General features: G+C 33.3%; 1 protein-coding gene across 2 annotated transcripts in view; it reads right to left on the reverse strand.

Annotated features, from left to right (window-relative positions):
* The window catches only part of LOC145291536 (palmitoyltransferase ZDHHC21-like), a 250,564-nt gene that overhangs the window by 161,096 nt on the left and 62,813 nt on the right, over positions 1 to 26,655 (reverse strand). For both annotated transcript variants that reach the window (XM_080137537.1, XM_080137545.1), the window contains exons 4-6: positions 12,478 to 12,583; positions 8,660 to 8,798; positions 7,440 to 7,556 (exon numbers count right to left, since the gene is read on the reverse strand). In XM_080137537.1, coding sequence (XP_079993663.1) covers positions 7,440 to 7,556; positions 8,660 to 8,798; positions 12,478 to 12,583 — 362 coding nt within the window. The remainder of the gene's footprint in view (positions 1 to 7,439; positions 7,557 to 8,659; positions 8,799 to 12,477; positions 12,584 to 26,655) is intronic.

Consider the following 26,655-nt stretch of genomic DNA (forward strand, 5'->3'; position numbering starts at 1 on the left):
GCTAGCCAGGCCAGCTCCGGATAAAGTCATTTTACTGCATAAATCACAGGTGTGGTTCTGCATGAAATCCTCCGACAGACCTGATATATCTGACAGATTTTTCTTCCGGATATTACGCTCCATTTTTGCATGCTCATATTTTTTCTTCTCAAAACTATCACAGCCATGATAGACTAAGGATTGCCACTTTTTAGGATCATTGGAAGCACTTTTCCAACTGAACATGTCAATACCAAGAGCTTTAAAATTATCTTTGATGTTATATATATATATATATATATATATATATATATATATATATATATATATATATATATATATATATATATACAGAGTGCCCACAAAGTCTGGCTACATAATCTAGAGGATGTTTCAACAAAGTCTGGCTACATAATGTAGCCAGACTTTGTGGACACTCTGTATATATATATATATATATATATATATATATATATATATATATATATATATATATACTGAGAGAGCGGGACAGACAGAAGGAGAAGAAGAAAGAACGAAATAGAAAAATATAGATATATAAAATGCATATATAAATATGTATATAGTATGTTTATTTGTACCAATATTATTGGTTGCATATATGCATACACGTTTCTGGTGCAATTCTTTTAGAGAGGTGACGTCATCAAGGTCACAACAGAAACATTATGCCCATGTGTAGCCAATAATGCTTGCAATAAATAAAGATACTGTAGTTACGCTCTGCTTGTCATTAAGCACTTTTTGATAAAATCCGGAATTTAATTGTGTTCATATCAAGGAATACAATCATTATATATATATATATATATATATATATATATATATATATATATATATATATATATATATATATACAATCATTATATATATATATATATAATATAATAATAATAATATATATAATAATAATATATATATATATAATATAATAATAATATATATATATAATAATAATAATATATATATATATGTATATATATATATATATATATATATATATATATATATATATATATATATATATATATATAAACAGCATCGATTTCATGGAATAGCCCCGCGAAGTAGCAACTATTCTGATGCTACACACCAGTTCATTTGTTCTGAGTCAATGCTGGGAAAACCTTTCTGTAATAAGGCAACTTTCATTTTTGTCTACTTTCAGAGTTCCCTTTTGGGGGGAGCTGGTTTTTATCCACATTAAAAACGAGCTTGTGTCACATTTCGCTCTGGAAGCAAATAAATGCCATTCGCCTGACGAATTATCAAAGAATGAAACATGGAAAAATCTGTATAGCTTAATTTCCATATATATTTCCAAAAACTATATATATATATATATATATATATATATATATATATATATATATATATATATATATATAAAGAGAGGGAGATTGAAAATGCTAATTCAAAATTGTGTCGTTTTTGTTATATACAACTGACATCTTTATGATCCAAACAATTTAGCCCAAACTGAATGGATAAAAGTAACGATGAAAATCAACTTGATATTGAAAGAGAACATTTCGCATGCAAATCGCTCTACAGATAGAACTTTAAAACAATTATATATATATATATATATATATATATATATATATATATATATATATATATATATATATATATATATATATATGGCGGTTCCGTCCGAAATTCCGGGCAGATAATATATAGTTGTTAACAATGTTTGCATAAAAGCATTGAGATATCGCTTGATGACAAGGCCTGACTCGCATTTAAGTGGTAATCACTGATTATCAACTAAATAATCATAGATTCGATTCTTGCTTGACGTGAATGCTACTCTTGCCACACTGAAGAGCTATGGTACAGTGCAACAGTCGTCCAGTGGATATATATATATATATATATATATATATATATATATATATATATATATATAGTTAGTTAGTTTTCCTACATAAACACACGCAGAAAACATTAGTAATTAGTCAGTGTGTGTGTGTGTATGTATATATATATATATATATATATATATATATATATATATATATATATATATATATATATATATATATATATAAGTACGTGTATGTGAGCGTTAAGAGCTCTCACCTATAAAGATGCAATTATTATTTAGCCTTGTGGAAGTGTCACGTGTAAAAGATATGAAACCGAGTCCTCTTGTGAGAAATCGGAGAATTCCAAGAATTCTTCGAATTACAAATCCGTCACTATTGATTTGGCTTATAAAACCATTTTTACTTTTTACTGCCTTTCGCTTCTTTTTTCTTTTTTTTTTTTTCTTTTTTGGCAAAATCGCCAAAAACAGTTTTCCTTTTTAGGCGCGTCCTCACATATTTAAACGTGGCTCTGTCGGTCGGTTAGTCTGTCACGCATAGTTTTGAAATGGCTAAATGTTAAACGCACAGATTGAATAGACGTATATTGAGAATATCCCATCCAACTATTTTTTTCATCTTTCTCTTTGTGTTTCACTCTTATTTTTTTATTCATTTCCAAACGATAGACTTTTGACCAAATTTTTGTGCCCTTTCTCTTGTGTTCATAATCTCACACACACATTCACTCACTCTCTCTCTCTCTCTTTCTCACACACACACACACACACACACACTCACTCTTTTTCTCTTTGACTTTCTCTCACACTCTTTCTTTCTCTCTTTCTTATTCTCTTTTTTATTATTCAATTTTCACCCCAAACAAGGCAGATTGCCACTTTAACGCAAGGGGATACTATCGGGGACATAAGTTGTAGGGGCATTATGAAGGGAGATGAGTGGCAAGATGTATGGTCACATTACACTTGAACTTCTGCATGTCAGTACAGTTGGGAAAGCAGAATCCAGGAAGGGAGTTCCAAAGTTTAGCAGTTCTGGGGAAGAAACTATTGGAGTAGAAGGATTTCGTACACCTAGGGATCTCTACTGTGAAGGGGTGGGATTTAGCTGCTCGTCGGGTTTGTTGGGGGTGTTCACGTCGAGGGGGTACAAGTGCTTTTAGTTCGTGAGTATTCACCGTTAAAATACTTGTAGAACAGGCAGAGGGGTGCAACATTTCGTCGATGAGACAGAAGTTGAAGCCTAGATGACAGTTCAGGACCTATCAGGTTGTCGACTCTCTTTTGAACCCTGTCATTTTCTCTCTCTCTCTCTCTCTCTCTCTCTCTCTCTCTCTCTCTCTCTCTCTTTTACATTCACGATCTCATTCTCTATTCTTCTCTCACTTTCTCTCCCTCTCTCTCTCTCTCTTTCTATCTATCTATCTAGTTGTCTCTCATTCTCTCTTACTCTTTCTCATTCTATCTTTCTCTATTCCATTCTCTCTCTAACTCCCTCACTCTCACTTTGTGTCTCCCTCTCTCGCTCTCTCGCTCTATCTCTATCTCATTCTCTCTCTCACTCTTTCATTCTGTCGATAGCTCTTCCACTTCTTTACTCTCGTTCTATCTTCCTCTATCTCTTTCTCTCTGTCTCTAACTAACTATCTATCTATCTATCTATAGATGTCATTGAGCTAATGTACACAGTGGAATGATAAAATTGTCGTCCTAGAAAAGACAACTTGATTCCATTTCCGTTTAATGAAACCCGGTTTTCTTTTTTATTATTATTTTTTTTTTTTTTTTTTGCAGATCATCTACTAGTTGGCTAGTTGCGTACAATCTTAAGAGCATTACGAGCCTTTTATCATGTCTGAAAGTGATACAATGTTCAACGAACGAGACCGATGCGCCGCTGTACAACTCATGCTCTCTACCGATCCAAGTTATGAGAATAGAACCATTACCAGCACCTTCAAAATGCAAATCCGGGCAATTTAACGCTTGAGAGCACAACTCAACGAAGTTTCCGGTCACGATTAAGGCCTTTGGTGTGGTTTCAAGTGAGGACCGCATCATGCCACCTCACATCTTCGAAGTCTGCGTAAAAGTCAACACCAAAGTTTACCGGGATGTGCTGAAGCATGTGGTGATCCCCTGGTGCAATCAGGTGACCATTGGCAGACCCTGGATGTGGAAGCAGGACTCAGCGCAGGCCCACAAGTCCAAAGAGACCCAGGCTTGGCTTCAGAAGGAGTGCTACGACTTTGTACCCTTCTTTTACTGCCCGCTGTCCTCCCCTGACCTGAAGTCGCTGGACTACTTCATGTGGTCATACGTCGAGAACATCACCAACATAATCTCCCACAACACCAAAGCCAGCCTGATCTCCGCAATTCGCCGAGTATTCATCGAGCTCCTGCAGAAGCTTGAGGAAAAGGCATGCTCCCAGTTCCGGACTCGTATTGAAGCAGTGATTCAGACTGAAGGCGGCTACATTGAATAGATGTCAGCTCTACTATATAATTAAGTTACCTGAATTGATTTTTTTTTCAATAAGAGTTTTAAAATAAATCTGTTGTGTTGTTTTCTTTAGAGCGACAAAATTATTGTTCCAACTGTATATCATCACAGACTATGAAATTGTCGATGCTTATTTCTAATCTTATCGTATCAATTAAGAACTAATGCCGTTTCGAAAGGTATGAACCCCTAATTTCTCTCGTGCTGTAGATTAAATAGTGAATTGTATTCAACTAATCATATAAATGCTATTGGACAATGCTTGTAATAAGCAGTAAATAACCCACAAAGCGGTTGATGTGCCGCAACACAAACAACTCGAAACATTCTAACTATAGAGATTATTTTATTATATATTAGGGTTTTATTATAAACTCCCCATCGCTAACTAGCTTTTGGAATAGGATCAAGCTGTAGTATCTGCTTTGTCTTCAGTAAGGTACTTCTTCACTAGGGAACTGTATGTTTCTTTTCCTATTCAGCATGCTTTTTAAGGAGTATAATATCTCTCACATAAAAAAGCTGTTTTTTGTCTAATTCTGCTCTCGTGGGGAAGCAATTAAATAAAAAAACAATTCCCATATTATCTCCCATCGTATTTTTTTCTATATAATTGATGAAAGTGTGAACATTATCTATTAAATTCGTTGACATTTTTACTAATAATTCCCAGCTTATCAAGGCCAAAGGTCACTCGAGGATAAAGGTTGACGAGATAGGTAAATGAAGCATATTATGAACAGGTCGAAAATAATGAATTGACTGAATAACATCTGAGGACTTATGAGGATGGTTTATGGCAAATGTTAATTGGCATTATATATGAAGATGACCATGCTGTAGCCCACATGAAAGCAATCCCATGATAGCGTGATATTTAAAAGAAATTCTCTTCGTGGAAATTCAGTTTAATGTTATAAAAGCAAATGAAGAAAGAAATATTCTTTGCATTTGTGATTCAAAAAGACTAGTTCTTACTTTTTCTAAAACTGGCAATACTACTTGCTCATATTATTGATTTAGAAAAGGAATTGTGTACCTATAAAAAAGACGAGTGGAACAGAGGTGAACCAAATATTTTTTTGCTTACTGATGTGATAAACCGATATTTGTTTTTTGTTTTTTTTTTAATAATTTTTTATATTTTTTTCTGATTTAACAGTGCGGTATAAGGCTCTCATTCTAGAAAGGAGAGAATAAGGATAATAACGGTACCAGAATGAAAGACAATTTTCCTGAATGATTGACGGATCACGGGTTGGAGTATGATCTCGGTGAATAACGGAAGTCGAGACGTCACGTTAGTTCCGTCGAAAAGCGTTTCTCCAAACAGTCAAACATTAGAGAGAACTCATCCCAGTTTCAAATAAGGTTGTGGAAGCTGTCATAAAGTTATTTTCATGCCCGCCTCTCTTTTATTATTATAATTAACTAGCTATACATGCTCGGCTTGCAAGGGTCTCTCTCTCTCTCTCTCTCTCTCTCTCTCTCTCTCTCTCTCTCTCTCTCTCTCTCTCTCTCTATCTATATATCTATCTATCTATCGATCTATATGTGTGTGTGTGTGTGTGTGTGTGTGTGTGTGTGTGTGTGTGTGTGTGTGTGTGTGTGTGTGTGTTATTAATTCAGTGGTCGTTCATTATTCGGAGGAAGCAATAGCAAAACATACTAGATATTACTATCCATTCGTATTATATATCTCAACCGACTGAAAACAAAGAGATAATCCCTAGGAACGTATAAATGATTGAGTGCCAGCACTAAATAACCCGAAAAAAGAGTTGATAAGCCATAAACCAGCCTAATCGCTACTAACACTATTATTACTAATATAACAAAGTAATACTTAAGATAAGACATTTTTAAGTTCAGTTAAGTCTTTTCGTTTAAAGTGCGCGTGTAGTCAGTACTTGTCAGGGAATTGTTCGTTTCGACACCAAACCGGTAGATACATTTCTCGTAAATTAGATAAAGGTTATTCAATAAAAAATTAATTAATTCAATTAAATGCCTTCTCTATTCATCCTCTTCTTTCCACCCTCCTTTCTACCCCATTTCACTCTTCTCCTTCTGCCTATCTAAGTATTGGGATCTCCCTCCCTCCCTCTCTCTCTCTCTCTCTCTCTCTCTCTCTCTCTCTCTCTCTCTGTCTACCTATTTCTTTTCTCTCCCCTTTTCCTTTTTTTGATAACTACCGATCGCTTTCAATTTTATGAAAGAACTAGCAGGAAGACACGACGTTGCACAGGATTAAATGAGGATAAATGAATGTTCCACACTTCTAATACTTTTATTGTCATCGAAATCGGTGAAATCGCCTATTCGTCAATCAAATCGATTAATTGCCTGGTCTAGTCGGGAACTTGTATTAAAAATTTAAATGCAAACGTCAAATATCAAGGTTCGATTGTGCTCTAAACAGAAACAATCATTTCGAATGCGCACCTGTCACTTGCGATGTTAAGCTGTATAAAAGGATTAATTTTTTAATCAGATTTTTTCGATTATTGATTTTCGATATTTATCGGACGTATTCCCATACAAAACCTATATAAGAACACTTCCGGACATATATTTGCGGGAAACTTCATAAAAATTGGCCGAGCCGTTTTGAAGTCCATAAGGAACAAACTCACACACACACACACACACACACACACACACAAGCAAACAAATAAACAAAGTATTTTTATGTATAAGTACAGATCTGTGCGTTTAGTGATGAAAAAATCAGTTTCGAACTAATGCGTGACAAATCGATGGGTGGACGGACACTCACATAAAAGTGATTGACACATCTAAAAAAAAAAAAACGATACGAAACAGACTTTGTAGGATTCGAACTTAGTTCGTCATTTTTATAAACAGCGACGCAAGCAAATTCACATCCGTAAAGAAATTTCATAAAAATAAAAACTGTAAAACTTTATAATAAAAAAAATAATAAAAAATAAATAAATAAATATAATAATAATAATAATAATAATAATAATAATAATAATAATAATAATAATAATAATAAATAAATAAATAAATAAATAAATAAAAATAAAAATAAAATAAAATAAATTTTAAAAAAACCCTAAGTGATACAAATTCTTACCATTATGATGTTGAGATGCTGAACGACGATGGAGACAAAAGTTTGAAAACCAATGATAACACACAAAATATTTTGAATGTAAACCAGCCAGATGCTGTGTTTTATATAAAAAGCCTCCTGGAAAGACAAAGAAATATATTAGTACAACATTATTAGATCAGTTTAAAATATATATATATTATTTTCAAAATCAACCCAAACAGCGGTAAAATATCACCAAATCTGCGTTTATAATGTCCTGTGCAGTTATATAAAAAATAAAGACAGAAGTGAAACTGGTTCACCACCTGACAACAAGAATAACCTAAGTTGAGCCGTACCAGATGGGTCATCGTTTTGGAATATTAGGTGTTGTACATGAGACAACGGTTTGGTTTGGTTTGATTGTTTTGTTTTACAGCATATCAACTCTTTTCGAATTCTTTAATACCAAATTCAGTAATTTTGGATAAAAATATTTTTCAAGTTCGTTATATTTTCAAATATTCATTGATAATGTTTGGTTTGGTTATTTTTAGAGGAAAATTGTTGTTTTTGCTTTAGACTTCGCAGAACATGATTGAGTTTTGCAAAGATAAGGGAAAAACATTAACATCAATGTTCGGTGCAGTTTTGGTCAGGAAATCAGTATCTTAAGACAGTTTGATCTGGTAGTACTAGATGAGACAACAGTGACTCTTATCTGCAAAAATCTAACATTGTCACATTCCCTGATAGAATTTAGTATTCGCTAGAAACTTCCTTCTTTGTAGGAAGTCGACTCAACCCGCTCAAGGTTAATGTTGCACCGTGTGTGTACAGAGAGTTGTGTGAGGGCAAATGAGAAACGAGATTTATTCTGTCTTTTGGGTGTACATCTAGATGCATATGCTGTAAGTTGCTGCAAAAAGTAGATCAAATCACAGAGCAAATAATGGAGTTAATAGTTGTTCTTTTTATTTTTTTCTATTATTCCAGTCACAAAGCAGAAACTAGAAGAAAAGAGCAATATTTATATAGCTGCTACTTGCATCCAACTACTCACGTGCCGATGAAAGAAACGAGCAGCTGTTTTTTGTCGACGAAGAAGACGATGGAAGATTTGACAAATTCCCAACGCCATGTTACAGACGTCGATATCTATAGTAAACTGAAAAAATATTTTGGAAAAAAAAATTGTTAACAAAAGTTTTAGAGGTGGGTGAGGTGGCTGGTGCTAAATTGCGTCAGACGATACTTACCCGATCACAGGAGATGCATTTTGGAAACTTGTACAAATGGAACATCACCAAGGTCAAAGTTGTGAGGCAGAGTAAAAAAGTATAAACCAGAAATAACAGCAACAAATGGTGATTATCTGCACCGACGCAGTTGTTCAGCCTAGCAAATCGAAGAAAAACATCAAATTATTATCTCAATTGCAATGCAATATATATTCTTACAGTTAAAATCAAACTTTTAAAGTTACGCATAGTTCAAATTTTCTATTATTATACTCAAGGTGAGTTAATCAACGTTTGTTTTTCTACTGCCTTTCTCCTATATACTTCTATATATTGGGATCCCACGCCAGTAAGTAGCGATTAAGTTAACTAATATTATTTTGGCGAGTGTTACATCAGTACCTATCAAGATAACCTGGCGGCAAACGGAAATATACCCAGCTGCAGGTGGCATAATTAAAGTGAGGATCAAAGGTTAGTTCCCTAGACAAAACGCGATATAAATACAGAGTTGAACGATATGACGACAGAGATAATATCATGCGTTCGGGTGAGAGAATAGAAAGTTTCTGGAGTCCCAGACTTTCGTTGAGAATGATACATACGAGATGCATCTGAGAATGCATAGATAATCTAAGCGAATGTTTACCTCGAGATTTTGTTCCGTCCTTAAGACTAAGTATAGAAATTAAGTAAATAATTGATTAGTTTAAGTAGTCTCTCCCCACCATGAGCAAATTTTCTCTCTAAATAAAACCTTGAAAACTCAGCAAGTCTCCATTGCGTATTCATGCATGAGTAGTTTTGTTCGTCTTAGTTAAACAGAAGGTCACCGACCGCTAGACGAGGCGACACAACCACACAAGAAGCGGCCAGTCAAGACCAACGACAAGAAGCAACTATGAAAGAAAGGCCAGGACGTATAAACATGTGGCGCCACGTATGTATAGAAAGACTTTTGTGTTATTTATTTGTTGAGAGCACACACGTGCAAAGCTATACATTTACGGAAACGGCTTCGTGCGAAGTTTCGTTTGATTAAATGTTGCAATACATGTCAAAATATTCCTCAATTTTCAAATTAAATTATTTTTTAATTATTTTAATAAAATGAAGTTGTATTTGGACGTCAACTATACGTTTATAACATTCATTATCAACATTCGTTTGATGTCATTTATTTATTAGAAGAAGAGGTCAGTTCTTCCAGTTAATTTTCGTGGCGCCATTTTTATGTATTTAAAGTCATTTAATTTGGAAATTTAGAAGACGGTGTTTAAAGCAATATGACTCATTACATAAATAGGCAGTGGAATCAACAGTAGTTGATTGAATACGAAATTTATTACAAATAGCAGAATATTGTTGAATAATAATGAACTGAGATTGCTCTCCATAGCTTTTGAATGTAAATATTGTCGATATATATAAACATAGTATTTAAGATTTAACTATCAATTCAGCCCGGCTTTGCTCGGGCCTTATGTACTACTCATAACTTTATGTGCATATATATATATATATATATATATATATATATATATATATATATATATATATATATATATATATATATGCACATAAAGTTATGAATAGTATAAATATATATATATATACATATGTATATATATATATTAAAAAGTTTGACTCATTTTCAGGTAACCTACATACATCTAAAATTTCAACGGTTTAGACCCAACATTGGCGGAGGAGTTTGGTAGAGTTTACAAATGTCAAATCTTTCAACTTCGACCTCTTGGCAGCCAAATTTTCGCCCAAAAACTGATTAAAAACTTGCTGCATGTCTGAATACCCTTTATGTAAAATTTCAAATGTTTAGACTAAAAATTGACTGAGTAATTTGGTAGAGACCGCAGAGGTCAATTTTTTTTAAACTTTTAACCCCTTAACATTTATTGATTTGGGCTCAAATCAAATTAAAAAGTTTGATCAATGTTCAAGTAACCTACATCTAAAATTTCAAGCGTTTAGATCTAAAATTGGCGGAGGAGTTTGGTAGAGTTTTCAAAGGCCAAATATTTGAGCTTTGACCCCTTGACAGCCAAATTTCTGTCCGAAAACCGATTAAAAAGATTTTCCCAAATCTCAATATCCCTTATATCAAATATCGAGTCTGTAGACTGAAAATTGACAGAGTAGTTAACAGGTAGGGAAATGTACACACGCACCACACACACACACACACACACACACACACACACACGCACCACACACACACACACACAATTACACTTTTATAGATATACTAACAGTTCAGCCCGGCTTTGCTTGGGCCCTATGTACTGTTCATAACTTGCCCTATGTGTGAATACCCTTTATATAAAATTTCAAATATTTGGCCAAAAATTGTGTGAGTAATTTCGTAGAGACCACAGAGGTAAATGTTTTCTTTTTAATTTTTATCCCAATTTTGTCCCCTTAACATTTATTGTTTTGGTCTCAAATCAAAATAAAAAGTTTGACTCATGTCCACGTTACCTACATCTAAAATTTCAAGTATTTGGACCCAAAATTGGCGGAGGAATTTGGTAGAAGCTGAAAAGGTTAACTCTTTCAACTTTGACTTTTTGGCAGCCAAAATTTCGCCCCAAAACTGATTAAAATTCTTGCCGCATGTCTGAATACCAGTTATGTAAAATTTCAAACGTTTAGACCCAAAATTGACTAAATAGTTTGCTAGAAACCGCAAAGGTCAAATCTTTTGAACTTTGACCCCTTGGCACCTCAAATTTTCGACCCAAACCGATTAAAAAGCTTGCCTTTTCTCTGAATACCCTTTATGTTAAATTTCAACTGTTTAGACCAGAAATTGGCTGAGTAATTTGGTAGAGACCACAGATGTCAATTTTTTTTTTTTTACTTTGACCCCAATTTTGACCCCTTAATTTGGGGGCTCAAATCAAAGTAAAAAGTTTGATCCATGTCTAAGTAACCAACATTTAAAATTTCAAATGTTTAGACCCAAAATTGGGAGAGGAGTTTGGTAGAATTTTCAAAGGTCAAATCGTCGAACTTTGACCCCTTAGCAGCCAAATTTCTGGCTGAAAACCGATTAAACAGATTTTTCCTAAATTTCAATACCTCTTATGTCAAATCTCGAGTTTGTAGACCGAAAATTGACAGAGTTATTTGGTAGGGAAATGTACACACACAGACACACACACACACACACACAAATATAGATAGATGTCTAATCGATACCTCTATGTAGTCTCGAGAGACAATGGACACTCCTGTAAGGGTAGCTGCGCGTGCAATCGTGAGGCAAGGGTTACGTAATCCTCAACCACACCTATTCTGAATCGGTACTACTTGAATCCAGTGGCAAGAGATGTCCAGGGTTACTGGAAACAATGCCGAGATAAGCAAAGATCACATACAGCACCTGGTATTACCAAAATGATCACCCATTTTAGTGCTGACTAGGCTCAACGTTGCTTAACTACAGTGATCTTACGGGAACTGGTGTGTCAACGTATATATTAAATGTCTAATATATATATTCATTTCAGAAGCTAATGATTTTTTTAATTTTTTAAATTCATTGATTACATAGACATTCTTATGATTATAAAACTATAATTTGTGTATCTTACAAAAATTATGAGTTTAGCAATTTCATAAAAAATGTCTTTACGATGGAAGTCTAATAATAATTGGATAATAATTGACGAAAAAAAAACTACACATTGCCATGTCATCAGTTTAGGTGTAAAACTTGCTAAAATCATTGTGAAATCAAACTTCGTTTATGCATATAAGAAATATTCGTATTTAATTGTGAATCAAGTCGCTATAAAGTGATTGTATCTTACCACGTGTAATGGTAATCCATTCGCCGGACACAGTGGCCACACTTGACACAATGGTATCCCCGGGGTGGACGGTTTAGATGACATGTTTTGCAATACGATGATACAGCTAAAAAATAGCAAAAAGAGTAAATTATTGCAGTGTTTTAATAACTAAATGACGAAAAATGTGGCTGTTGTTAAGCATTTTTACATTGTTTTTGATGACGTATATTAACGTCTAAAATTATCTATCCGTTATGTTGTATGTTGCATTTGAAATAGATGAAGATATGTTAATTTAGTCCAAGCAAATTCTGTGACAACCAAAGTTAAGGATAAATAATGAGATTTCATCATCCAATACACATTCTCGGTAAAAGAAGAGTTTTGTGTGTAAGAGGAAACTAAGTATACATGTTCATTTCGGCTAGCGCCGTGTCTATATGTTTGTGTGCACAAATGTTTCACTCCAAATAATATGTATACATGCTCATTTATGTGGATCTCGTATTGCGATATTAGTGACACACGTCGTCATTAGTTGTCAAAGTGTTCGCGTTTGTTTCATTCTCGAAGATTAACACTTTGTTTTTACTTATTTATTTTTTTGTGTTTTTGTTTTTTTAACCGCCATCAATAGAACCCTCTCCAGTGGGAGTGGCGATGTTCCTTCTTTATATAGCAGTCAATCGTTGTTTAACCATGTGTAAAGTTCAAATACGTACGCATTCTCAACTCTGGCATCTAATTCCATAGCTTCTTGGATGATTGATTAAACAGCTTTCATAAAGCGGCTCTAATTATTTATTATATCTTGGTTGAATTTTTGATTGAAATTAATATCATTGGTGTTAAGATCAGCGCAAACCATCACATTTGTTTCATTGAAAATAAACGTTTCCTCTCGATTATTTGCAGTCTATCCAACTCGGTTATAATAGTCGTTTCAAGAATTCAATTGAACCAGAATACATTTTCACTGCAACCATTACTTCAACCTTTCACGGGTCTATGTTTTTCACACAATTATATCCTCTAAACTAATCGCCTTCTGATATGTTCATGTGTCGTCAAAACATTTACTTTTTGGTTGTGCAAAGAATGACAATCCGCATATGTGGTTATAGATCGGAAACAACCTGAATCTATAAAGGTTGATCTAATTCTTGCAATTTAACGGTACATTCAAAATTGTGCGTGGCGAATACCGAAGGTTTTTTTTCATTACGTCATTTCTGAGAAAACTGATGTGATACAGCCCGACCCCATAGAAACGGAAGCAAACCAAGTCTGTGGGGGTCTTTCGTGAATGTCACTTCATTGAACTGGCGAATCTTTTGAGAAGTGATTTTACTAAGGCGGTTAGTGAAGTGGAGCAGCTACCACTTCGCTTCTTCTCACAGTGAATTCTTCAGCAAACATTTCATCCAATAATAGTGTCACAGTCATCTCTTCTATTCTAGATTATTCGCACAACAGTTTTTTTTAAACACTCTGGTAAACAAAGTCATAATTCGCTCATGCATGGAGTATTTTGCCACATTTGAGCTGATGCATCTACAATTAGTCTCTAACTCTTAGACAGGATTCAGAAAAGCGTCTCAAATCTAATAGGTCCCGCACTGTCGACCAAGTTCCAACCTCTGTCCTATCGCCGCAATGTTGCATCCTTGTTTTACAAATATTTTAATGAAATGTACTCTGATGAACTCATAGCATTTGTGTCCTCTCGACGTATATACAACTCGACAGGCAGTAAAATCGCACCCCTTCATTGTTAAGTTCCCTAGATACACTAATAGAATCTTCCCTTCAAACTGCTGAACAATAATTTTAAAATTATTTCAAAACAGGAACATAAAAAATAATTAAATTAAAAAATGTTAAAAATGATACAAATGCTTAGGATAGAAATGTGTGGATGCATGTCTGGGGAAAAAATAAGAAAAAAACGGCACCTCTACCTCCTTTTAATATCATGACTTCATTTTGAAATAGCGTGATTTTGGGATTCCGTATAATCGTGTTTACAAAACTTTATTAGTTGCGATTTTGCGAACCGCAGAATTACTCGCTTTCTTGCTTGTGGGGTGGGGGGGGTCAGCTATTTTTTTTTTTTTTTTTTTTTTTTGTACAAACAAATTGTTTTTTTTTAATTTAATTCAATATCTTAAAATTTTACTTTACTAATTATCTTTGAAATAGATCCAGAAAACTAATACTTATCTTTTACAGGAATTTTACAATGAATTTATTTAACTTCAAAATTTAGCTGAATTGGTTAGCTCACTGTGAAAACATTTTTCATTTTTTTTTTTTTTTTTTCACGTAAAAAATATTTTTTCCTTTTGGAAATTAACTTTAGTCTTCAATCTTTCAAATACAATGAAAAAGTAGTCGAAAATCTACAAAAAAAAATTATGATAATCGGCTTTCAAAACTAGATCCCTCTATCTTTATTCGTCTATTTTTGCACGTACCTAGTTGGGATCAATTAGGATTTTAGGATTCTTGCCGACGGGTAGAACGAAAAGAACAGCTTTTGGTAGGCATCGGTTTAAGCTTGACCTTGGCACACGCACGTGGCATTCTGTAAACAAACATGAAAACCAGTTGTTTCCTCTTGTCCCCCCCACGTCTTCTGTGGTCCTTAAACCTTTATGGATTCAAATATTTAAAAAAAAAAAAAATAGAAGACAGCTATATAGACTTTTGGCTCGAAACAAAGCGTAGTATCTGTTCTGATACCACACTTTGACTATTCTCTCCTTATTTAATGAAGAAGTCCTTCTAGACTGAGGCAATGTTTATTTTTATCCCAATTCAAAGTACCTCTTTTGGGGGAGTTTGATTTTCCTTACATTAAAAACAGATTTTATGTTTAACTTTGCCCTCATGGGGAAGCAAGTAACTAGGAAGCCAGATCAAGAAAATCGTCAAATTTGTTTATTACGTGTATTTTTTTATTGACGGGATTGCAATAAAATTTTATTCCATATAAAGCACTTTACTTATATTATCGAAAACTAGCGGGACCTGTGAAATTCCACAAGGGATTGATTATGTAATATATTGGCAGTCTGTAGATGTTCAGTGTAAACCTAGAACCCCATCCTCCAACGTAGACCCCTACTACCATGTCTCCTTCTCCAACATCAGAGGTCTACGTTCCAACCTTCCAGAGGTTGAAACCCAATTACAGGAGACGAAACCAGACATATTCTTTCTAAGTGAAACTAGCATTAGGCCGACCGCTTCCCTTGAGGAATTCATAATTAAATGATATTCTAACTTAACATCTAAATCTGACCCCCAAAATCGCCATGGACATGGAATATGTGCTTACATTAAAGATGGCTTTCCGTGTGGTAAGGATATCTCCAGAGAAGATTTACCTTATATGTGCTTCCGGGTTGCACTTGCTTACACCACTGCATTTATATTCGCTCTCTATCGCGCCCACAACAGCGGAGTTACTATCCTTAAGAGCATATCTGAAAAAATTGACCACATCCTGTCTGCTCAGCCTTCAGCTAACATTCACATTTGTGAATGTTAGCTGAAGGCTGAGTCATCAGACAAGGCCAAACTATTTGCCAAGAACTTTGCAGCTAATTCTACCCTATGCAACGAGGCCATCAACTCCCCGTATTTCCTCCTATAACGGACAACACGCTTTGCAACATACAAATATATGTGCGTGATGTCGCCAAGCTAATCAAGAACCTTGATTCCAGTAAAGCAACTGGCCCTGACGGCATTCCAATCATTGTGCTGAAAAAGCTTAAGCATTGCCTTAAAGAGAAGTGCTTCCCAACACCCTGGAAAACCTCATCAGTATGCCCTGTATTTAAGAACTCAGGTGATAAGTAATCTCCCTCTCAGTACAGACCAATAAGTCTCCTGTGTGTCATTAGTAAGCTGCTGGAATCCATATTAGATAGAGAAGTAGTCAACCACCTCAACAGAAATAACCTTCTTAGTGACATGCAATATGGTTTCTGTTTTGCCATATCTACAGCAGATGTGCTGACTGTTATATCTTGACAAAGGCTTCCTCCCTAGGGCAATTGCTCTTGACATATCAAAGGGCTTCGATAAGGTATGGCATAAGGGCCTACTTCACAAGATTTCCAACTACGGTATAACTGGAAATGTTTTATCAATCATAAAATCATTTCTCTCCGATAGGCTCATAAGAGTAGTAGTTGATGGGCAGAAATCAGAGGCCATCAATATTAATGCTGGAGTCCCTCAGGGGTCCATCCTGGGCCCAACTCTCTTCCTGATACACATTAATGATCTCCCAAAACACATACTTAAATCATTCGTTGACATCTATGCTGATGACACTACCATCTATGGCAACACATCAAAGGCCGTAAATGACAACGTTCTCTCTGATTCTCTCTCCTTTGATCTTGAGCGCGTGGTACAGTGGGGGAGGTGGCTGGTTACTTTTAATGGGTGGTTTTCGTCTAGGGGAAGCACCATGTTTTGATAAGCTTCTGAGCTTGACCTTTATCCCTGACCTGAAATGGAATACGTACATCAAGTCAGTTGCCAAGATCGCTGGAAAAATTGTAGGATCCTTCTACCATTCCAGAAGATATCTCACCCCTGATGCAATTCTCTATCTGTATAAAAGCCAAGTACGTCCAAGGATGGAGTACTGCTGCCACATCCGGGCAGGAGCTGCTAAAAACAGCCTATCCTGCCTTAACAGAGTACAAAATAGACTTCGTGGCTTAGTGGATGATGCCCTCTTCTCTTCCCTACAACCTCTCTCCCACAGGAGAGACGTTGCGGGCCTGTCTTTGTTTTATCGTTACTACCATGGCAGGTGCTCGTCTGAACTCCAATCTCTGGTTCCCCCCTCGCCAATCTTTCATGATAAACGCCTGCCTAGCTGAAACCACTGTCAAAAATTGTCCCCACTCCTTATCTGAGCCAAAATCAAAACTTAGATTCCATGAACAAAGCTTCTTTCTTAGAAGTGCACGCCTGTGGAACTCTGTTCCGGTTGCCTGTTTCCCACCTGAATACAACCTGGATGTCTTCAAGTCCAATGTGAACAAATTCCTAATGAACCGCCTCCTTAAGTAAGACACTTTATCAGATTTCCAAAACTAACGTACTGTACACACAATAACCCTTATACCCGAGTGGCTCCCGGGCCTTGATAAGTGGTGACTACCTTGTAGAAAAAAAAAGCGTAAATGGAGACGCTCTGATATTATTGTAGCTATTTTGTTAAAACTGCAAAAGTATTTATCTAAGCTAGCAGGGACACCCAGCGGAGCCCAGTCGTAAAGTACGCTTAAATATGATATTTTAATTCTTGCAGATTTCGTATATATTATTATAGAGTTAATGTTCTTTCGATTTTTATATATTATAAAGTTGCGATTTCAAAAATATAAAAATATATCCATGTGACTTGGGTGCATCAGCTTGAATCGAAAACGAAACCAAAACTTATGAAGAATTCTTGATAAAATTATTTATAAAAAAAAAATAGATTACTGGACTACCATCAGCTTTAATAGAAACCGAAACAAAAAATTGTGAAGAATTCTTGGTAAAATTATTTATTACAACAAATGGAAGTCCATAACAATTAAAAGACAGTCACTCGGATGTAAGCGTGACACACAAAATAAATAACACACACACTATCCTATTAATATATATTATTATTACATTTAATAATATTTGAACGTTTCAAAAGTCCTAATATTAATAAAGAGCAAATAGAGTTTACATAAAACCTAATTCGAAACCTAGGTTTATTAAGGGAAATAACTCTGATAAATTATTATTAATTGTCTCCCTTGCATCGACATTTTTGTTAATAGCATTTATTTTTTACTATGCACAAAGATTGAAACATCTATCGCCTTCTCTTAACCGTTGTAGGTTTTATTCTTTGTCCATAAACAAAAGGGCGCAAGTTTAGAATTCAACTTGATAATAAAAAAAATTACAGAAAATTTTTTGTAATGGGCGTATCCGTCATGGAACAAAAATGTCATATTCTAAAAACCACGCAAGTAGATTTTTTAAGCGATTTTTGCGATTAATTGTATTATCGTAGCATTATACAATGAATTGCAGGAATAAAGGGCAGTTGTCGCCTTTCGTGTCAAGATATGACGCAGCGTTTGGTCATAAAATTTGATTTTCTTAGTAAAAAAAAAATGCTTGGTAAATTTCAGTGATTTTTTTATGCGTAAGCAGGTACGTACACCACTACACCAATAAAGATTTTTGTTGTTGTTGTTGTTGTTGTTGTTGTTGTTGCTGTTGTTGTTAAACTTTGCACTTGCACTAAATAAAGCTTTTTGTAACCAACGCATTTTGTAAGACACGCGAGGTCAGATATCACGAAGGTGTTTTACTGTTTTACTGTTTAATTAATCGTTTTGGGGGATCCTGATGTTAATTAGAAACGACACAAAAAATGTTAACATCACAGACTTTACCTGCAAGTTCTGGCAGAAGAGTTAAGCTTGTTCAGTCGCCCTACTAAATTATTCGAGATGAGTGTGGTTACTGGTTCTGTTAAGTACTACGATGTTATCTTTCAATGCCTTACCTTCTGGTGACTCTAATATTCCTCAATGTTTAATTTGTTTATATTTCAATAATTATACACATCCGTTTTATATGTTCTATTTTCTTGCTTCGCTATAACGTGACATTTATAGACATTAATTATATTAATTGTTGGCATAGTTCTTAGCAATACCCAAAGACGCTATCGTCGTCCAGAATGGTCCTACCAAGACCAGTAATCACGTCACGGTCTTCCTCCGTCAATCTTACTCTTAATCTTTATTCATACAAGCACTGTTCTTTTCATTCCTTTACAGTTCTCCCATAACTTTCACTTCAAAATTCATCGTTTCAAAATTCATATTTACTCTCTGGTCTATCTTACTTAAAATATACCCAATGGATATTTTTACAAAATATATTGTACTTCGATCGTAGTCCAAAAGGCCAGAATAAAGCTCAGTGTAACGAACTTTGTTTAAATTTTGATTTGGTAATATGATTGAGATATAGGACATAGTTTCGGTTACATGCAGACAGCGAAACTCCACTATAATAAGATATCTCTATACAGATAAATGGTTCTTTTATATGACAGTGGCGCTGCACAATACATTTTCTTTTGGGTTGGAGCACAACTTAACTATAATATTTCCCCCTTTTTTCTTTTTTTTTTTTTTTTTGCCTAAATAATAAGTTTTGTTGCGGACCAGAATATAATAATACCCTAACTCGCCACAAGAAAATAATGAAACGAATGGAATTGAAAGAAACAAAGACTCAATTGATGGATAAGATAAACGTGTCGTTTATTTACTGTTGAAAGAATTAATGTTTTAGATATAACATGTGTTCATGTCCGCGCGGGTGTAACCATCGTTTGTTGTGGGGTTGGTGTTGTAGAAAGAAAAGGGAAATGTGTGTTCATCTCAAGTTTGGGTCACTATTGTTTGTTCGTGCGTGGGAAAAGAAGTGAGTAATGTAATAGAACGAGAAATGGCAGTCCATCGTGTAGACAAAGAAAAGGATAGAGGGTTGACGTCAGTTAGCAGTCAGCTACGGGAAGGTGTTCTCAGGTACCAGTAGTAGATAGAGAGAGAAAGAGTGAGAATGTTTACGTACGGTCTGTTAGCTTTTTGCCCCACAGTTTAAATAACTTACTTTCTCCTGGCGATTTTAAAGACTTAAAAATAATTTTTTAATCCATTGGTAAAATATCTGTTAAAATGGCCGATATCCTGCTCTTCGAAATTGTAAAGCAAGTTTAAAGCATTTAAACTTGAGAATAGAACGTATTTTCCCCTTAAATTTAAGTTTTAAGCAGTCCGACATTTTTAACAAATTGTTCTAAGCAAAGTAACTCTATTTTACTAAGAGATTCATTTTTTTTTTTTTTTTTCATACGAGAATTTGGGATACTAAAGCTTTATTTGAAGTAACAAGGAAATAGCGACGATAATTGCAAATGAATCATAATTTTTTTTTAAAAAAACATTCGAGGAACTGTATGAAAATTATTTTCTTCAACTATTTATTTAATGTAACAAATTTTTAGGTACTTGTACAGTTTAATCAAGGCATTAAAAAATGAAAATATCAAAAAAAGAAAGTTTAAATTATAAATTTTTATAACATCAATAACAAATTTTTATAACATTAATAACAACTTTTTATAACATTAATAAAAAAAATTTATAACATTAATAACAAATTTTTATAAGATTAATAACAATTTTTATAACATTAATAATAAATTTTTATAACATTAATAACAAATTTTTATAACATTAATAAGAAATTTTTATAACATTAATAACAATTTTTATAACATTAATAACAAATTTTTATAACATTAATAACAAATTTTTATAACATTAATAACAAATTTTTATAACATCAATAACAAATTTTTATAACATCAAGAAAAAATTTTTATAACATCAATAACAAATTTTTATAACATTAATAACAAATTTTTATAACATCAATAACAAATTTTTATAACATTAATAACAACTTTTTATAACATCAATAACAAATTTTTATAACATTAATAATAATTTTTATAACATCAATAACAAATTTTTATAACATCAATAACAAATTTTTATAACATTAATAACAACTTTTTATAACATCAATAACAAAAAGATCAGCTTCACCATTACATTTTATTGCATTACGCTTTACATAACATTTTTTCTTGCAATACCTCTGCAGTTCATTTTTGTTATTCATGTTATAAAACTTGAAGCAATCGGATATATTAATTGATTCTAATCAGCGGGAACTTAGGATGAGGTTAAAGTAAACGGTGATAGCCTAATTCTTGTCCCACTCCATGACAGTTCCGATTTATTGTTTCGGTTTAGTATTGATTTTAAATATAATGAATATAAAAAAAATGCACAATCTATTACTCTCTTGCCGCAAAATTACGTTACTTCAACCAGACTAAAAACTTTGCCTATATTACGTGTTCTACACTTCTGAAAACCATTTTGTTTTTACGACCATTTTTTTACCCCTCTCTATTAGGACCATTTTTAATGTTTTGTTGAGAAAAGAAAGTTATACTTCTGAAAACCCTTTAACTTGATCTATTACGTGTCCTTTACACATCATGGATGAAGTTGTGTGGAAAGTTCTATGGGCGCTGTTTTACAATTTGTCACTGTGCCGAGAAAGACAACTCTCCTTTACTAAGAGGTTCGTTCATTTTTTTTTTTTTTTTTTTTCATCTCATCATTTAGGACGCTCGTTGGCACGATATTTTTATTAAATCCAAACATTAAAAAAAGAAAGTTGCGATTTTTTGTTAATCTAACAAAGTTGATAACATTAATAATACAAAATGTAGTTTTTACGCGACAATTAAGAAAACCAACGATATTTTCATTAGATGAAAACATTTAAAAAAAAGAAGCTGCGGCAACTTTTTTAATAAAAAGTAAATATTGTAGTAAGGTTTTTAAAAAATTAGTCTTTAACGTTAGAAAATACAAAAGAATGAAACTATTTAATAAAACAATGGTGAAGCTTTTAAAGCTGTGGCAACTTTTTTCTGTAACAAAGTTTAAAATATTAATAACACCAACATGTCAATAATTCCCCCCCCCCACACTTTTTATCTGTGCTTAAACCTAAACGTAGATTCCATAAACAAAGCTTCTTTCTTAGAAGTGCACGCCTGACGAATTGTCTTCCGTTTTCCTGCTTTCCAGCTGACTGCAATTTGATTGTCCAACGTAAACAAGTTCTTGATGAGCCGTTCAACTTAAGTTAACAAATTTACCGAATTTCCATTACTAACGATTACTACATTGTCTAATTGACACCCTTAACCCTTATCCTCGAGTGGTCTCTTGGCCTTGATAAGTGGTGATGCTTATGTAAAAAACAAAAAACACCAACATGTAGCTTTTAACATTTAAAAAATCGAAAATGCGACGATAGTTGTACCTATTTACAATGCCTCCCCACGGGCCAGAGTTAGACACCAGGGTCGTTTTTTAACGTGGAGAAAAGGTACAAAAATAAAAAGAATTGTCTCAGTCGTGAAGGACTGCTCCTCCACTGAAAGAGAACAAGAAATGGAAGTGCAGCATCTGAAGAACAGGTACTACACTTTGATCTTGGCCAGTAGAGCATAAAAAATAAATCGCAGTTTTGTTTTTTTTTTATTATATTTTCTCTGTAACTATCGTCGCATTTCCATTTTTTTATTTTTTTCAATCTTTAATTATGAGATGAAAAAAAAAACGAATTTCTTAGTAAAAGAGCGTTGTCTTCCTCTACACAATGACAAATTCTAAAACAGCATAGTTCTATGTATATCTGACATGTGTTCTCTGAATTACTGCTTGAAAGACATTTTGTTAGAAACGAGTGACACAATGAAGACGTTGGAGTGGTTCGCTAGAAATGGCCTTACGTTTCAAATAACATCAATAGTAATAACTGCGCCCATCCATGGGGGATGCTATTACAATGTGCAAAAATGTAGGAATGGCTATTACTAGTGCTTGTCCTAAATTCACACAAAAAATTAGTGTGCATATAGTCTCCTTCTTTGATCAGACCTGTTTAACGATTAATCAGCTAATTGAATTGATTTATTCGTGGTCTATAGAAGAGCCGCGTCTGTCAGAAAAGAGACAAGAGTGTGTCCACGAAGTCTCTCAGACTGGTATACTTCCTTCGTGAAATTAATTGATAATCCTGATGAAATGTGGGATCCTGGTCGAACAGTTGGAATTGATTAAAGTCATTTTATGCATCGCAAATTCGACGGTGAACGATACAAAGAAAAACAATGCATTTTTTGAGCAAGAATCAGATGTAACTGTTAAGTTATCAGTCAGTAATTTCTGTGAAAAAAATCAAATTTTTTGGAACTGATAAACGTTCATTTCTGTGAAAATATGTCTATATGCAACATATCAAAATAAATATATTTATTTGAAAAGAGTTATCATTCATTAATTTTTGTGAAAATATTCATATTTTGGAATTGTTTGTTACGTTAAATAAAGTAACTGAAAAAAAAAACATTTTTCTTACAATTCCTTAAATGATATGTTAACAAAAATTACGATACTGTCGCATTTTATATATATATAAAACTTTTCTTTGTTTGTTTTAAAATAAATTAATTGAAAAAAAAAACATAGTCGCATCTTTCTTTTCTTACAATTCCACGAATGTTTTATTTAATAAAAATTACAATTCCTTGGCAATTATCGTCGCTTTTTCCTTGTTACACATTAAGTAAAGTTTTAGCAACCAAATTCTCGCATGAAAAAAAAAATGAATGAATCTCTTAGTAAAATAACGTCACTTCCCTTAGCGCAATAAATTAATATTCCGGATTGTCAAGTTTAAGGACAGGCATACACTATTATAATCATTCATTTGAGTTTGAACTAAACGTAATTTTATTTTCACGTGCATTCCTGTCGTATGGATGGACAAAATATAAATTGCTTCGAAGGACTAAAAGACAGAGTTGCCTCTCTTGCCTGTAAATTTCAAGGGAAGCAATTCTTAATGTTCGTATTATTATAATTACTCCCCTTGTATATTGATTTTTGTTTAATTCGATATTACTATTATATGTTATTCAATTATTTATATTTTATTTATTCATTTATTCCTTGGAAATCACCACTTATCAAGGCCCGAAGGCTACTCAAGGATAAGGGTTAATGGATGTAAGGTGGTAGTGTAGTAATTGTTAATGGTGTAAATTGAGTAGACTTTTATTATTTATGGGACGACTCAACAATAATTTGTTTACATTGGATTTGAAGGCTACCATGTTGTAATCAACCGGGAAGTATGCAGTGTTCCAAAGGCAGGCAGTTCTGTGAAAGATGCTTTGTTCATGGAATCCGCGTTTAGATTTAGATACAATTAGAGACTGGGGGAAATCTTATATAGTGGTTGTAGTTAGTCAAGTGTTTTTGTGAAAGTTTGGCAAAAGGGGAACCATATATTAGAGTCCAGTCGAGCACTTGCCATGAAAATAACGATATAGCATAGACAGACTCGTAACGTCTCTTATGTGAGAAAGAGTTTACAGGGAAGAGAAAATGGAATCAGTCATTCCCTTTTCTCTTGATTCCCGGAATCGCCTACTAGGTTTCGAAACCGATTTTGAACTCTATCAAGGCTTGCTGAGGAGCTCCTGCCTAGATGTTGCAACAGTACTTTATTTTAGGACGTACCTGGCACTTATACATATAAAGGGTTGCATCGACAGTGAGATGCCTACATTTTTTTCTACGAGAGTTTTGTTTCTATTTCATTTTTCATTTTCATTAAATATGATACTAAAGTGTGAATTGGATTGACTCAGGTTATTTTTAAATACCATTTTCTTATGTTTGAAATTATATTTTCGTTGGTCTGTCACACTTGAGCCTGAAATAGCATTGTTATCATTTAATGCGCAGTTTGTTTTTGTTTATTTCGAAACACGCAGTCTATATATCCTATGCAGGAGGTTAGACACAGGGCCAGGTGAGGCTTTGAAAAGCCAGCGTACTCAGTGAAGTACACTCTGGCCCAGTGGCGGTCCGTGCCTAAGAGTAGTGGTGATGCTGCTTCAAAAAGTTTTACCTATTGTTTTAATATTGTGGAAAAGGAAAACAAATATTCGAATATATAAATAAGTATTTAAACAAATGATAAACAAATATTCAAATAAATATTCAATTATATAACAAATACAAATAATCAATCAAAAAAGGATAATGCGAAAAAACTTTTTTATTAAAAATATTCTTTTAAATTGTGTACACTTCACAGAATAATAAAAGTAATATATACATTTAATTCCTTTTAAACTTTTTAGATTAAATAAAAGTTTGCTTTTTTTCTGAAAGCAAACAAAAGAAAAACATTTTAGAAATACATTTTATTAACAATTTTTTAATAACTTGTTTTTTTATAAAAACAAAAAAAAACTTTAAAATTTACTTGCTTTCTCATGAGGGTAAATTTGGGGGGTTACTATTTGAAAAGGGCGTTTTATTTAATAAAATGTGTTTTTAACTAAAAATGTACTTGTAAGAAAAAGTATTTGTAAATAAAATACAAAATAAAAAGCTTATATTTGTTTATATTGGGCAAACAAAAAATATTTAAAGATATATAATTTTATTTAAAGGCCCTTTTACAACTTATTGTTTTATATAAAAAAGAACAAACTTGGCTATTTACGGTTGCACACATTAGATTACTGTGTAGAAGTTTTAACTTCTCAAGTAAGATTTACTATTATATATATATATATATATATATATATATATATATATATATATATATATATATATATATATATATATATATAATAAAAAATTACAATAAGTTTACCAAGGTAATCAAAATGGTAAACTTAAAATATATTATAAATATTAAAGAGTTAAGATTTACAAGTAAAATAAACTCAGCCAGATGTAAAAGCTCAATAAAACCGAAAAGGAAATCGAGCTTATAATATGAACAAATGATTAATAAAACATGTTAAAAGACATCTTGAAAAAGAGTTAAAAACATATTTAATTTTAAAAAAGGAAGCACAAGATAAGTGGATAGTCCTTAATCCGCGGAGTTTTTTTTATTCATCCAGCCTTGACAGACGTGTTTTTAAATATTCTCTCCAGTACTTTTCTTTTAATGATTTGGAATTCATTCCATTTGCGCTTTTTCCAAGGAACTCTGCCTTTTGGATTATTTTGGACCATTTGGAATTTACCTATCGGATTGAAATTTTAAATTCTACCGTTTTGGATTTTACCATTTTTGGATTTTTACCCTTCACCGGACTGTCCATTCATGTGAAATCTTTTTATTTTTATTTTTCTTTTGCCTCCTGTTCCCCTTACCTCACCCTTTTTTTAACCAAGTAAGATCTGTGACTTAATTGTAGTTTCGTTAAATACTTTTATATGCAAAATCCGATCCTGCATTTTGCTAATTTCTGCCCTCTGATGAGAAGGAGAGTATTTCTTCGAAACTCCGCGGATTAAGGATTATCCACTTATCTTGTGTTTCCTTTTTAAAAATTAAATATGTTTTTAACTCTTTTTCAAGATGTCTTTTAACATGTTTTATTAATCATTTGTTCATACATAT

Source organism: Euprymna scolopes, chromosome 2 (assembly GCF_053919585.1).
Source record: "Euprymna scolopes isolate OS-2025 chromosome 2, ASM5391958v1, whole genome shotgun sequence".
NCBI classification, from domain to species: Eukaryota; Metazoa; Mollusca; class Cephalopoda; order Sepiida; family Sepiolidae; genus Euprymna; species Euprymna scolopes.